The following is a 16,023-nucleotide window of genomic DNA, read 5'->3' as shown; positions in this document are numbered from 1 at the left end:
AAATGAACTTCACAAAACTAAACACACCCAAGTCACAGATTTAAATTCTTTAATCGATGTTTATTGTTATATGGCAAAGTCTCAGGCACTTCAATTCTCATCTGACGAGGAAAGTCAGGACCGTGATGAAGACGAGAGGAGGAAGGACAGTTTATACATTACGCGTGAGACAAAAAGGAGAATAACTAAACTATTGACCACCGTCTGTACAATGAAATACATATATCTGCATTAAAAACTATACTTTGATAAATATATAACTTCATGGATCGTTAAGTAGGAATAGCAAATATTCAAAATACTGTGATTCTTCTTTTTTAAATAGACACAAAGGATTTATATAAAAGTACAGTTTTCTACGTCGCGGCTATTCATCGGTGATCATCGGGACACAGAAGTGACACCGGGTTGTTGAGGCGAGCAATATATACAGGAAATGGTTCCTCTAACGCGCTGGGTGGATTATTCTCCGTCTACTCTGACGCTCTGGAAAAAAAATACAAATCACAAAGAAGTTCCGATGCTCTTGAATGATCAACATTGAGCTTTAGAAATCAAAACATGGTCAAATTGGAGAAAAAAGTAAATAAAAGAAAAAGGACCAAAATTGCATTAGTCCGTGTTGGTGAGAACTCCAGTGGTTTGCTGATGGTTTCAGGACTCGAGGCACCAGCTGGTTACATTCAAAGGGCACTTTGGGTTCGTCCTGGACGACAGAGGTGTGCACATAAATAAAAAATACTTCCAGAAATCTCATTGGTTGGTTGTTGTTGTTGTTTGGGATGAACTCCCTCGCCCAGCCGTGGGTAAGGCGTCGCTCGGCGTGAACCAATAGCAGCGTGGGGATCCTGGGCAGAGGCGGGGCTTCTAATCGAACAGGCCTCTCCTGGTGGGACTGGGCGACGTCTTCCTGCCGAGTCGAGGGGTTCCCTACGAGTCGGTGGAACATGGACACGTTTAAATCACACGGACGAGAGACTGGAGGATTTTCTTTATCTGATCAATGTCATTAATAAACCCTAATACACGGTCATAGTAATCTGTGCTCTAGGGACATAAAGATAGAGTTGATGTTTACCGGTGACTGGGCTTTGGAGAAGTTGACGTGTGCATAGAGCAGCACGGCGATGTCCTTGTGTCCGGCTTCCAGAGCGATGGACAGAGCGTTACTCTCATCCTGGACGGACGGAAACAGGAAGTCAACAAAGATAACGAGACAAAGAGGAGAGGAAGGAATAAAACAGATTAGAACAAAGTCACCATATTTCATCTGAATTAATATTATAAATTTGGGTTGAACAAGTTAAAATTGACTGAAAATGATGGATTAAAAGAGTTGCGTCTATAGAACATCAGTAGAAAACAGCAAAAATATGTGCATCCCCACTGTGCTGGTCTCTGATCAGCGACCCTGTCGGTTTCCCTGCACCATGTGACCCCCTCACGAGTTACTCACGCTGTCGCTGAGCCTGGCGTCGCAGCCGGGCTGGCCCAGCAGCAGCTTGACGATCTCCACGTGGCCGTGCTCGCTGGCGCACATCAGCGCCGTGGAGCCCTCGTCGTCCTGGATGTTGACGTCGGCCCCGTGAGCGAGCAGCGCCCGGACCATGTCCATGCGGCCGTGACTGACCGCCAGCATCAGCCCCGTCTGACCCGCCTGAAACAAGAGCTCGGTCAGCGCACACTGCAGGGCTCGTTTTGTCCTCATCATAAAAACACTACTGATTTCAGAAGGTCCCACAGACTGGGATGATATTTTGTTCCATTTGTTCTTTTCTGACAAACAGTAAAAAAACAAGATGTTCAGTTTAATGTCACATGACAAAGAGAAGCATCAAATCGTCCTGATAAACGACTCACACCTGACCCACGCTTCAGAAATGAAGCTGAAGGTTGTGTGTTAATGTGTTAATGTGTTGTTGTGTATTCATAGTAACCACACTGTGTTTGCTGTGTTTTGTGATTGGCACTTCAGGACCACTGAAGGTTTTTACAGTTGTTGGGCAAAACAAAAATCTTTTAGGGCGTCACACTGAGATCTAGGAAGGTGTTTTCCACTGGTTCATTAATAACTAATCATCATTAATCATTAACCAGCTACAGCCATAATTCCTGCATCTTACCCCCCCCCCCCCCGACACGTGCAGTCACATCTGCATTCAGATGATAAAAAACATTAAAAACTGTCGACAGCTCAACCTTTGCAAAACGATTTACACCTTTTCACCACTGGGTGTCACCAATGTTCCATTTTTCCCACCAAAGAGTAAAAGTTCATCTTTTGGAATTTGGTTTGTTTGTGGTTTAAAAATTAATCAGTTATAAACTTCTCAAACAATCTGCCTCCGTTTGCTTTTCGACCCTCGGTTCGCGGCTCGTTAGGAACTGAAACACGTGGTGTGGTGGTGGTTGATGCCCTGCCGCTGCCTTTTGACCTCTGACCCCTGACCCCTGTGTCACTGACCTGGCTGGCCCGGGCGTTGACGTCACCCTTGCTGAAGAGCTCCTCCACAATCCGCATTTCCTTTGGCGCCTCCACGGCTGCCAGCGCTGCGAGCATGATGGGTGTGTATCCCGCCTTGTTCTGCTGGTTCACGTTACACACGTCTGCACACACACAACAGACACACACAGATAGACATGATGTTTTAGCGCTCTGAGATTGTTTTTTTCAGACAACACGACAATGCACAATGTGTCGAGCCCGTGAGGAGTCAGTCAATCACGTCTCTTCTGCACAGAGACCTGGGACCAGGCGCCTGGTCTGAACTCATCCTTCTCACTCCCTGCAGGAGGAGAAGCTCCGCGGTGAGACATCAGAGCCTGGCGGGACAGGGGCGGGTGTGAGGGTGGCACTGGGGGGGCTGCAGGGGGCCTGAAGAACCGGGGGCCGGTGAGAGGACAAAGGCGACAATGGGAACAGGGGGAGTGGATGTGTTGTCACACGACACAAGGACACAAAAGGCCGCGGAGACAAAAGGCTTTTAAAGCAGCGAGTGGCCGGGACCTCATCACAGTCTATTGAGCCTTCAGAGAGGGTTTGGAGGAGGACCTGCATGTGTGTGAGGAGGAAACGTGTTCAAGAGCAGGAGAGAGAAGGTTTCTGATCTTCCTCTCTGGCCTCTGGGTTGTTCAGCCCACGAGCATTATCCTCTTTTACCCCTCAGGGATTTAACAAGTTAAATTAAAGGCTTTTACGATCGTTATAATGAAGTTTAAGATCATTTGTGGCAGATGAAGGAACATCAAGAGACCAGAATTACTGAGATTTACTAATAATTAAAGATAAGGGGGAAGAAGCCGAGTAGAGAACAACCCTGGAGACACCACGTTATCTATGGGATGAGATTGTCTTGCTTACATAGGAATGTAGAAAGACTAAATCGTGTGATTGAAAACTAAAAAACTAAACTTCCTGCAGAGAGAGAACATCTCGCCTCACCTGCGTCCAGCAGCTTCTTCACCACCGGGAAGTTGGAGTGCGACACGCTGTAGTGCAGCGCCGTGTTGCCGTTGCCGTCGGCCATGTTGACGATGTGGCGCAGCACGGCCGGAGACACGGAGCCGAAGGCCCCCAGGTAGTCCTCCACCATGGCCCCCATCGCCGCCTTCTGGCTGGACACACGGAACCACTCGTGCTGCACCGTGTTCAGACACGCTCTCTGAAAAACAGTCGGGACGGATTAATACTCGTTATGAAAAGAAAGCTTCTAATGCACGTTATCTTTATAGACAGAATATAGAACAGTTGGAATGAAAGATGAGGATTCAGGCTGATATTAAAAAATTACATTTTTGATCTTTAAGCTCAGACGTGTTGTTTTGCGGTTAATGAAAATATCTGTGAGCTTTTCACCGATATTTCATCATTCGTGTTTAATGTCTGCAGATATTAAAATTTATTTTACACAATAAACCATGCGGAATGTTCTTTGTTACGAGAGTCTGATAACAACATCGCAGGAATCATTGCAAATTGTATTTAAAAGATAGATCTGTGATTTATTGGCACTGGAGTTCTTTTTATTCCCTAATATTGGCATTGGGGTCTAGTAATAAATTCCATAAATGAGGAATTGAGCCGTGGATGTTTTGAGACTTGAACATTCAGCTTAATAAGATTATTACAGATACAGTATGTGGTGATGGAGGCTTGTGACAGATGTGTTTAGAACAGTGGGATCTTGGGCTGTGAACCTTTCACTGTGTTTTTGACAGAACACACAGATTTCAGGCAGTAAACACAAACAGGACGAGACGTGAACCAGTGTCCTCACCAGGTCTTTGGTGCTCACTGACTTCGAGTCACTCAGGTGAGTTTTGAGAACACTGCACGCCGCCAACATCTTCTCACTCAGCTCATACCTTCAAAACAAGAACATACAAACTGAGCTTATTTTGAAACTCAAATTACTTTAATTTAACTATTTAAAATATCAGGTTCACTCCCTGTGCTGAATCACTTTCTCCATGAACCCACCTGTCTCTCGTCTCCTGCTTCTCTGAACTTTCCTCTTCGTCCTCCTTGTCCACGTCCTCGCTTCCCTCAGGTTTGAACTCCTCCCTGTTGACATTTTGCTCCACGTTCTTGTATTCCTCCTTTCCTCCCAACTCCTTCTCCTCATCCACCTCCTCCTCCTCGTCCTCCTCGTCTTCCTCCTCCGACCCGGAGGAGCTGCTGTCCTCTGAGCTGGAGTCGTCACTCGACGTAGTTTCGTACCTGGGCCACAAGGGGGCGACAAAGGCAGAGAAACATGAAACCTGAGAACCCATTTTACCAACTCTTTAAAAGTACGGATACTTAAAAACATGACAAAAGCCACCGTGCTAAACACATTAACAGGTGCCTAGAAATGAAAAGTATAATAGTTTAATTTAAGCAACATTCTGGGACTCACCCTCCGTTCACCCCGACAAACTGCAGGTTCTTCTTGGTGCCGTTGGAGTCGGGTCGGCCATCTTTCTTCTTCATGATGGACTTCAGTGTGTTCGGACCTCCGGGCTGCCCTGAGGGGGACAAGCAGCACAATCACTCAGACAGAAAGACCACAGAGTTAATCTGGAGTTTAACAGCTGCTTTTCACATCCTTATGAATGATACTTTTAAAAAGGTGCATCTGTTATTTCCCATCTTGGTTTGTTTTTCTTCTGTTTTGCTGTAATTTTCATTTATTCTTTATAATAAGAGTCCTTATAGAAACGTGCTGGTTTACTGACAAGACTCCAATACATCCGAGACAAAACAACAAAGTCCGATCAGAGTCCAACAACCTCATCAAGACTTTTGTTTGTATTGCAAGTTAACTTATTTTCACTTTGCCTGTTGTGACATTCTGATTTCTTATCTCACTACTGTTCCTCATCCTTTGTTAAGCCTCTGTGTTAAAAGGTGGGAAACATCGACTCCTCTTCACCGACAGCAGATAACTAACTCCCTTTAGCAGCACAATCAACCAATGAGCCGCCTCAGCTCATTACACCCGGCTGATAAAGGTCCTCCAGAGCGGCTCGGACATGATCCAGAGCTCTGGCAGAGAGTAGAGCGACCATCGAGCGTCCATCTCCTGTTGTTTGCACGGCGATCTGTCACAGAGGGATTGGACGTTTTCCCAAAAACCCTCAAGTATCTCAGTCATTTTAACTACAGGGCCTCGAAAACCAAAATACCAGCGAGGAGCGCCAGAGCACTCAGCACATCTGCCAAGACCTGCCCCGACGGAGGGGCCTCTTTAACTGCTCCGGGGAAACAACTCAGAGTGTGAGAGTGTGTGTGTGTGTGTGTGTGTGTGTGTGTGTGTGTTCCTGTAGCAACATGTATGCAGTTGCATGTGTGTACATTGGAGAGTGTCAGCTCAGCAGAGTCATTCAGCACGTTTCCCATGTTTTGACAGGTGGGAGCAGGAGCGGGAGGAATCCAGGCCCACGATGAAGATGATGATGATGGTGGTTTGACTGTGGCCATGTTTTGGCGGTCACCTGGTTTATATGAAGTATGTGTGAAATCCACACACATTCACTCAGGCTCCCTCTGGCAGTAGGATTGTGGTCCATCTCCTCCCGACGCAAGAATAGCTTCAAGCATCTGCTGCGTTCTTCAAAACCAACTGTAAAATGATCACTTCACCATTGAGAGAAGAGATCAGTGCAGTGGAGGTTTTCTCAGCTACCAAACCACAGCCTGCACATCTGGCTGGAGAACTCGGTGCAGGTCGGTGCAGATTCACACAGCAACGCAGCCTCCAGCTCAGTCAGAGCTTTTTATATTTTCTGGCTCCGTGCACCAGCTCACTGGATTTAAAATTAAAAAAAATAACTTTGTATTTTTGAAACCCAACAGACTTTTTTCCTATCGATCGCTGACAATCCATCAGGATTATTCACTGTCGTTTGGTCCAAGCAACCCGAACAGATTATGGGACAAGAAAAGGGGCAAAGAAGACGACTGCCCTGATCCCACGCTGTTTATATTCACGCATTTTTCTCTCATAAAACGTGGCACAATCCCTCAGCCATCATTCCTATACGTGGACTACCACATTTCAATTTCATCCAAATCATCACCGCTGTGCCGTGAGGACAGAATCGTACCGTGCAGCGCTGTGGACATCTGCAGGTCCATCCTGCTCTTCTGCTCGGCGGCACTGAGCTGCTGCGCCGGTTTGTCTGCCGGACTCGAACCCGCGGACGTGTTGTCCACCTGTGACCACTCCGTCTGAGCGGAGAGCGACTGGGAGCTCAGCTGCTGACTGGTCTCTGGAAGGAGGAGACAGAGACGAGGGGTCAGTGTCTGGATGCACAGGGAGAAGGCAGCACCAGAGTTTGTGAGGTCTGATGGTGCGTAGATATGAAAATGAGTGATAACTTCTCTTCTATGCATGTTAATGGGACAAAAACATAAAGTTGCAGTCTAATGAAAGCAACACAACTGATGTGTTCAGGGTCGTCACACAAAACACTCAGATTTATAAGAAAATAAAATAATTCATTGACTTCAGATTTAAAACCACAACCTTCACTCGTCTTTAAACCCAAAGGAAATAATAATGTGACATTAATCTTGAGATTTATCGATATCGACTCATATGAACATTTGATCTTTATATAATTTCATCACTGCTTTTAGGACATTTTAATCTTATAGAAACAACTCTTACACCGACATTTTCTTTTGCACAAATGATTTAATAATTTAATAAGCAATTTGATCGACCTCTCCAGTTATATTAGACATTGATTTTCCTCACGAGTGCTTTAGTTTTCTTCTCACTATAGATAAATAACTAAATATAAATTTGATTCCACTGTTTGAACTGGTATCCACTACCACCATCAGCATCTTAACACACACTTCTCTAAAGTCGCTCCCACTCTGTTAAACAAGCCCAGTGCTGTGATTGCTGGTTACTTGAGAATGAACTGGGTCTGGTTAATGGTCCCAGAAGCCAAAAGAGGCCGGCAGCTGACCGCAAAAAACAGACTCGCACACAACGTGGACAATCGGCCTGCCTCCGAGTGCCAGCCGGCATGAATGCATGTTATGTAACCCAGGAGCCATGAATCAGCGTGGGCACGGAGGTGTTAGTGGAGGCAGGGCGGTCCGCAAAACCAACAAGTGGCCGATTTGTGCGACGTTATTGGCTCCTGAAAAGAAATGAGCTCATTGTTGGTTCAGGTCCAAAGCCCCCCGTCGCATTTTTGAGTCAGAGATAACTGTGGCCTGTCCGATCCAATCAGGGTTCTGTTTGGACTGAGTGTGAACACCCGAACCACAACAGCCCCGGAAAGCTCCAGCCCCCGAAACCTGTTCAGTCTTCAGCTGCATCTGAACGGCTCCAAGAACATGCAAAGGATTTATTTTACATTGCATGAGCATTAAATATGTTTTGAAGTATTTTTTAGGATAATAAATAGTTTATACTTGTTCCGAAAAGCTGTTATTTCATTAAAAAAAGTGCTTCAGAGGAATCTTGGAACAGTACAGTGTCCCAGTATCTCTCAAAACAAAGCATTACATAAAAAATACTTTATACATAAAATAAATAAGAGCACAGACCTCCAGAAAGGCCCCCCCCCCCTAATGAAAACTGATTATAATACACAAAATCAAGATTCTTATTTGGATCTGCCCCAAATTTCACATCCATATCAGTACCTTGAATATGCCAGATTTAAATAAAAATCAAGATTATTATCTGGGAAATCCAGGAAAGACTGAAAACAAAAACTGCCTCTCAGACGGTTAAAGAAAGTGAAAACACATTTGAAGGATTCCTCCCTGACTCACACCACGTCCTTCCACAGAGGTTCCAGTAGTTGTTGTGTAACCCTGCAACTAAACAACAACATAACCTCGTTCATGGAGATAATAAGAAAGAAAGCTGATGAATTTCTTTAAACCAGTAGAATTCTCTCTCTTTTCACCCATCGTAACATCTCAGTGTGTTTAATGCCTGATCCTTGGGGTTATTATTACCACTTTTTAAATGTCATGAATATTATTTGCGTGGCTTCTCGGTCCGTCTCTGTCGACACTGGTTCTGATTCGTCTTTTTCTATTCCTCTCACTTCTGGGATTTTCCTGTTTAACAGCTGTTTCTCTATAAAGTGGTGATTACTGGTGAGAGAGTGACTGAGGAATTTTTCCCAGGAGAAAAATCCCTCTGGTCCAAAAGACACCAAAACACATTTGTTATTAGTAAAACAGAAGAATTCTTCTTGTGACTCAGAATCTAAGTTCAGTGTTTACCTGAAAAGATCTAATAAAACTAGAAATGTGATGAAATTAACTATTTCAATCTGATTTATAAAAACATATCAAACTGCACCATCTCTTCAATGCCCATTAAATATTAGGTAGTTGTATGATGGCCATAACTAACATTGTTTTTGCATGTGGTTGTGTGTGTGTGTGTAGCTTATCTGCTTTGATCTCTTTAAACGACTTCGAGCCAATAACCACACCAACCCTTTGATCTCTGAAAGCACCTCTGCACGTGGAACCAGCAGCGTTCCCCCTGCTGGACGTGATGAACATCTCACCTGTGTCTTCTGACTCCACGGCGTCGGCCTGCAGCTTCAGGATGTCCTCGGCACTTCCGTACTTCATCACAGAGTTGATGGACGACAGCGTGCTGACCAGCTGACTGTTGATGGATCCGAACTGGGACTGGGGCTGACCGAAGGCGTCGGCCAGCTCAGTGTAGTTCTCCGCCAGCAGCATCTGTTGCTCCTGCAGCAGCTTCTGCACCCTCTCTATGTAATGGTCCAGCCCGACACCCCCCTGGGCCTCAGCTTGCTGTGGTGCAGCCTCTGTTTTAACCTCCATTGTCTCCTTACTGCTAGTGGTGGTGGTGGGGACACATTCAGCTAACTGGGAGGGGCCGCACGCGATGGTTCTGGTTTTCAAGCCAACCAGGAAGTTCTCCTGGATGTTCACTGGTCCCACCCCACACTCTTTGGTTTGAGGTGAGCTTGATTTGCCAACAAGCGACTCCACGTCGGTGGTGGTTCCAACAGCAATCGAACGTGTCTTTGCTGTCGCGTGGACGTCTTTGACGAGTCCTTCTCCGGCGGCCACCGTCCTCGTTTCTGTCACAGTCGTGTTGGTGTGTCTATCACAACTGACCAACCCCATGTCCGTGAAGGAGTCTGTGAGGACGGCTGTTTTTGTGTTGGTGGCTTTGTTTGCCCCCTGTGTCTCAGTGTTGGTCTGTTGAGTCGATGACTCGGGAGCAGCCGTGACTCCACAGTCCACTCTACTCACAACCTCTGGGTCAGTTCCTTGCGTCACCAGCGTCTTGATGGGACCAACGATCACGTCCACTGAACAATCCCCACAGCCGACCGACCTGCACTCCTTGCTCAGCTCCGTCATGGGTTTGCAGAGGGCCAGGCTGTCCACCGACTCCTCTGTGTTAACTCCCACCTCACACACATTCAGCTCAGTGCCGACCTGCTGGTGGCATGTCTCCACCCGCCTCCCTACACACCGGTCAGACACCTCCACCCGCTCATGCACCACCCACCGGTCCATAGGGATCTCTGGGCCTGTGGCGATACTGGTGACACTGGGTTCACATGAGACTCCCACAGTGTGAGTTTGTGTAGTTTGAGCTGTGCTAACATGGCTGAACTCCACATGGTCACCGACCCCCTGGCTGCGTGTCTGGACTTTGGCCTCGACGCAGGCGTTGTACATCTCCGGCTTGGCCATCATACCTTTGTCGGCCTTTTTCTTGTTCGAGCCACCGGCAGCTTGAAGCTCCAGTTTGAGTTTCCCCATTTCCATCTGGTGCGTGGTTTCTTTCAGCGTCACCTCCAGGCGGTAGACCTTCTCCTTCAAGGCTTCGATCGTCTGCTGCTGGAGCTCAATCTCTTTCTCAGCTTCACTGGTCATGCCCAGCATGGCTTCAGTCACGCCTACTGCAGTGCTACGCACCTCCAGCCGCTCCGTCACGACTCCTGCATCCCGGACACAGTGTTCACTTGTCGTCTTCCTCTGACAGACAGGAAGGTTGTTCATGTTTTCATCAGTAACTATGCCCACAGACTTCTGGTGGACTTGGTTTAACGTGAGTCTTTGAGGCCGAAGCTCATTGACGTTGCCGTCCTGGGTCGTCTTCTCCAGAGCTTGAACCTCTGCAGCCAGACGTCTGAACTCCTCCAGCCGCTGAGTGTTCTGTTCCTGGGCCTCAGTCTCCATAATGTGCAGCTCGGGTTCTTTCTGAATGGGGCCCGGGTTCTCCATTTGGTCAACACAGCCTACACTGTAGGAACGCTTACGAAAACCTCCAGGAACGGGATTTTTTGATTGAGCAGCCGATTGTCTTTTTTCCTCCTGAAGAACAGCGATCTTTACCTGTAAGATAGGAATGGTTTTCACCTGCTCCTCCAACTCTTTCAACCTCTTGAGGGCCACCACCATCTGCTCCCGGATTTGGTGAAGGTGTAATGGGCTGACGTTAGTTACAGGAGTGGCCATGCCGGAGCTCATTGGGCTGTGGCGGATGGAGCTGCCCATGGATGGTGGGTAGTAGGGGTTAAACTCTCCATTGGGGAAGTGGCCGTTGATGGTGAGAGGCTGGAGGGTGCTGGGAGAGATCTGGCTTGCCGCCACAGAGCCCGAGTAAGAGGACAGCGAGCTGCTGGAGCCCATGCCACCGAAGCTGGCAAGCCGGCGACGGGGCATCGGGGGATCGTTGAGCGGCTGCATGAGGAGACGCTCCTGCTCGAGCCGGCGACGCGTCTCCATGAGGGTCTTCTCCACTTGGGGGTTGTGACGCGGGACGAACCTGGGCGAGGGAGGGGGCAAGAGCTGTTTCTGCTCAGCGAAGACCGAGAGGGATTGTTGCACGGGGACTTCAAATGTTGCCCTGGGTTGGGTGGGGGTCAGCGGTGCAGCGACCTGGGGCCTGGAGGTGAAAAACACTGGGGACTGCTTGTCGTCGCTGTTGGAGGAGGACAAGGAGTCTGTGGAGGTCCATTCAGCATGAGTGCTGCCCCTGCCAGTGCTGCCCCGAGGCACTGCCGAGGGTTTGGCCACTTTGGGCTTCCGCTGGATACTCAGCTTCTTGATGGTGTTGCCCCTCTCAATGTCATCGACATACTTGAGGAAGTCCAGGTCTAACTGGAAACCGTACGGCGTCTCAACATAGTAGGGCGCCACGGAGTCCTTCTCGTCTTCTGTGCTTTGGCATCTTTGTCCCCGTTCTGAAATCAAAACCACAAGAACATTTTAGTGGAGAGTTCCAAAAAAGACCAAAAAATGTTACTGGTGAAGAAACACTTGAATTGTATTTGTCCCTAGCCAGAGTGTCACATAGTGTTTCCTCAGCCGCTGACAATCACTGTAATTTGACAATGCAAGTTCAAACATGTCTGATATTTCTGACATCTCGGCTGGAAAAGTCTGAGTGGTCATCATTTTGGGAAGGGATAGTTTAGGTCAGCCCAAAACTATGTGAGATCCAACTGTGTGACGCAAACAAAGCTAGAAAAAGAAGCATCTTCCAAATGAAAAACAAATGTGGTATTTAAGCCTGGTGAGGGTTGTGGAAAGCAGAATGTGTTTGTTACAGATAAAGAATCAACTGTTGACAAATGCTGGTGAGCTGAGATGAGCCAAAGGGCTGAAGTGAAATCAGATAAAGTCAATATTTTCAAGTCCAAAATCCATTCCTCATGTCGGCATTTGACAATTCACAGACAAACATGAACCAGAAACCACCGGATTTGGTCACAACAGTCTGGAGCCAGAGATAAAAAAGGAAACTAAAGTGAGTTTAAAAGGTTCTACACTGGTACAGATCATTAAAAACCAGTTAAACCACAGTCCAAACTCCACACAACCAGTTGAAAATGCCCCGTCAGAGAGCCGAGACCAGGACACGCCACTACAGTTGTCCCCCGTGTTGGCTAAATCCAGCGTCTTGTTCCTGGTATGCCTGGAACTCTCACCGACTAACGCAAACACAGGCTGGAAATAAAACAGCCGCGCTCTTCCTCTCCAGTCCGACCACTTCTCCTCTCCCAGCAGATCAACCAGGAGGAGGAGATTAGAGGAGTAACTCCTGCTGCTGGAACCTCAGCACCTCGTTGGGAGAGCTGCACTCACCTCAGGCCGACAGCGCTCGCTCCATTTTTACTTCCCCTCCTCCTCCTCTTCCTCCCTGCTCTCTGCAGGCTGCTGGACGGGGGTAAGCTGCTCTGAGATCAGGTCGTTGGAGCTGTTTCTCCTCACTCTGTGCTCTCTTTCTCAATCCTGTCTCCGTTAGAGGGGGAGAAAAAAAATCCCACTATTGGTGTAAACTAAGCACAGCACTGCCCTGGCGCCCTATTGGACAGCTGCGTCCTCCAATCCTGTGAGGCTGTGAGCCTGGGCGCTTCCCAACCCAAATACAAGTCCTGTTATTCAGGGGAGGGGACATGAACTCATTACAATAACAGCCTGTTCCTTAACACAAATACTTCTGCTTCTGTGCACGTCAAACTTTTATACTCTGGTTTGTACCTGCAGTACAGACCAAGTTGAATAATGTTAGAGTCAATGCTGCCTTTCACTGCTACTGTAGATATTAAGGCCTTTAAACTACTTCCACACTTCTGTCACATTGCTCCAACAAGTGGTTAAAGATAGACAATTTCCCCTCCTGGTTCAGAACACAAATAAATCAAGGAATACAAAAATAGTTCCTCTTTAAATAAAACAAAGTGCACGTTGCCATTTTACTCGTGACCCTTCTCACCTCAAAAATATTGACATGTCAGCGAGCTCTGTCTGTGACCGGAGATCACCGCGACCAAAGGAGAAGAGATTTCCAGGAAAGGAAAATTGTAGTTTTATATATAAACTAATGAACTTTAAAAGACTTTGTATCGGATTATACTGGAACTTTCAGCAGTATCAAAAGTATTTCTGTTGCTGTATCCAAACATCTCTAGTTCAAAATCCCGAAATTCAATATATAGTAAATTTACTGTAAAATAGGAAATCACATATTAAGATGCTGAAACCTAAAAATCTTTGACATTTGTCTGCAAATAAATCCTCTTTTTGTTCAACTTATTGTTTCCAAGTTAGTTATTAAAACCCTCAGTTTAATAAGCAGTGTGCAGTTTCACTGTATCAGAGCTGAATTGATAGAAAATAGTGAAAAGGCCATTTATGGTATGTAGATGTCAAACCAACCAAGAGTCTAAAAAACTGTATTTTGTTAAGTTTTCTATCTTGTTTGATGAGAAAAGCTAAAAACAGTTTAATAAACAACCTTTATTTCTAGAATATGATATTACTGAAGTCCTGTGTCAAACATTCTCAAATGTGAGGATTTGCTGTTTTGTTTCATCAGACATGAAGTCATCTAAAACATATCTTGGGCTCGGGGGGGAATCATAAATGGCATTTTCATTATTTATTGACGATTTAATGAAGAAAAAATATTAAAAAATCAGTAGAACATAATGGTTATTTGTATTTTCTACAGTGTTTTCATAATACTTTGTGTAAATTAAGCTCCTGTTCTTTTTTTTTTGGTCAGAAGTGAGTGAACCTTCAAGACAAAGCTGTGACTGTGCTTTCTCTGCACGTCCTGTTTTTCCCTGGTATAAATAAATCTCTGTGAGACGGCACAGTCACCGTGTTGTGCCGTCTGGTATGAAGGACCCCCCCCCCCAACCCCCCCGGCACGAGCTACAGTCGCTGACCGGCCGTGTCTCTCTCACAGACGAGTGACAGGCGGACCTCTGGTACCATGGGGACCCTCGACAGCTGAGGGATGACCTCATGATCACGGGGGGGGGGACAGTGACACTGCTGCTGCCGTTATCTACAGCTGTTACACAACCCTGACACGACCAGTATCCACACAGGCTGGTCTCCCTTTCTTTTTTACAGGAGAACGCTTTTAACGAGTGGATGCGTTTCCAGTGGGAAGTTTTTGAAGATGTCTTCTTCCTCCGGGAACACGTCCGGCCTCAAGTTGGACTGAAGACACAACCGAAGATGAAGCAATGTCCTGAAACTTTCCCAAGCAAGTGAAATTAAATTCCAGCAGTTTGAACCCTGCTGGTATTTAAGAAATGTAAAAAACAAAAACAAAAAACAGACCTGAACTCTGATTAAACTTCAGTCTGTACTCGCCCCAGGAGAAAAAGGAAAGGGGCAGAATTTAATTTATTGTATAAAGTAAAAGATGCAGCTGCAGGATTATTCTTCCAAGTGAAGTTATATTTAATTGACAGTACAATTATTTTTTACAATCTGCACATCCTGAGGCAAAATGCAATGACAGACTCGATAAGCTCAGTTCATGACTTTAACATCAACACCCTGAGCTGTTTTTACTTGTTGGATCTTCACCCGCTTCTTCTTTTATTTGTTCTTATTCTACATTTTGTATAAAGAGAAGTGTTGAGAAGAAGTTGTCATCCATGAACATCATGAAAAGTCAGGTTTTCAACTTCTGCCTGAAAATGCTGAAACACTTTGAATCTTAAACAAAAAATATTCTGCTCCAGAAACTAAAACCCCACGAGTAAAGTTTGTGATCAGCTGATTCTTATTCACAAAACTGAAATTAGTCTTCAGCTTAGTTTTATCAGAAATGTATTTACTGTCGACAGGGATTAATTCTTTCTATTAGAAATGTTTTGATTCCATCCCACTGAAAACTTTAATCTTTAGAAGTGTAAATATATATACACAAGTTATTTTTTCCTATATCAGCCAACCCCTTTAACAACCGACGTAGGACAAAACAAAGATATATTAAAAAAAACTACTTTTTGGATCATCAGGAGCAAAAGGAAAGGAGCTTAACCAGGGGAGTTTTAATTACGGTTATAAACAAGATGTAAGAGCCAAGTCAACATCTTAAAAGTCGCCCTGAGAGCTCGACACACATCTTCCCTAAGCTCTGCTCTCATTCTCCCAAATGAGATATTAAAATATTTCAGTCTAATTAACAAACATTAAACTATGAATTAAGTCCAATAGCAAATTCTGAATAAACTCTAAGGGGAAAAAAAGGTGTTTAAAAGGTCATGTCTGCTTATAAAATATTATTTGGGTCTTGGTGTTAAACCTGTGAGCAGAAATACACAAGAGGGACTTGGCTTGTTTTGCTGTGGCTCTGTAAAAGTTTAAATTTAGAGCTGACAAAAGTCTTTTAACATCCAGAGCACCCTGAGACTCAGAAGAGACGAGGCTCCTGCTGGAAAGTCGTCCACCAGTTTGACTTCAGACCAGAGGACAGAAAAATCTCCTGGTTTAACTCACTGATCCATTTATTTTAGTTTTTCAGAAAATCACTAAACTATAAACACGTCTCACCCGAGGTAAAACTCCAATCCTGAACCATTCACCACAAAATGTATCCACATTATCGGCTTCTCTAAACCACAACACATGTAGTTTACAGAGTACTATTGTCATCCAGTGTAAAACTTCACTTTAAAAATTGTTTTAAATTGTTTTAAGTGCTTTACACTGAGTGACAGTGAAGCATGATGCAAGTGGGTGGAGGG

The 16,023-nt window shown here is 45.6% G+C and overlaps 1 protein-coding gene across 3 annotated transcripts in view; it reads right to left on the bottom strand.

Annotated features, from left to right (window-relative positions):
* Positions 1-35: 35 nt before the first annotated feature.
* kank1a (KN motif and ankyrin repeat domains 1a) overlaps positions 36-16,023 on the bottom strand; it is a 46,460-nt gene continuing 30,472 nt past the window's right edge. Inside the window, exons 3-12 of one of the 3 annotated variants that reach the window (XM_053420584.1) lie at positions 9,040-11,709; positions 6,589-6,753; positions 4,899-5,007; positions 4,481-4,720; positions 4,278-4,365; positions 3,443-3,662; positions 2,465-2,607; positions 1,457-1,657; positions 1,079-1,177; positions 36-930 (exon numbers count right to left, since the gene is read on the bottom strand). In XM_053420584.1, the coding sequence (XP_053276559.1) occupies positions 868-930; positions 1,079-1,177; positions 1,457-1,657; positions 2,465-2,607; positions 3,443-3,662; positions 4,278-4,365; positions 4,481-4,720; positions 4,899-5,007; positions 6,589-6,753; positions 9,040-11,709 (3,998 nt within the window). In that variant the 3' untranslated portion in view covers positions 36-867. The other 2 variants (XM_053420583.1, XM_053420582.1) reach the window with 2 other exon arrangements.

This window comes from Pleuronectes platessa, chromosome 4, assembly GCF_947347685.1.
Source record: "Pleuronectes platessa chromosome 4, fPlePla1.1, whole genome shotgun sequence".
In the NCBI taxonomy this organism is placed as follows: Eukaryota; Metazoa; Chordata; class Actinopteri; order Pleuronectiformes; family Pleuronectidae; genus Pleuronectes; species Pleuronectes platessa.
The sequence above is the reverse complement of the archived record's forward strand: the minus strand, read 5'-3'. Positions and strand labels throughout refer to the sequence as shown.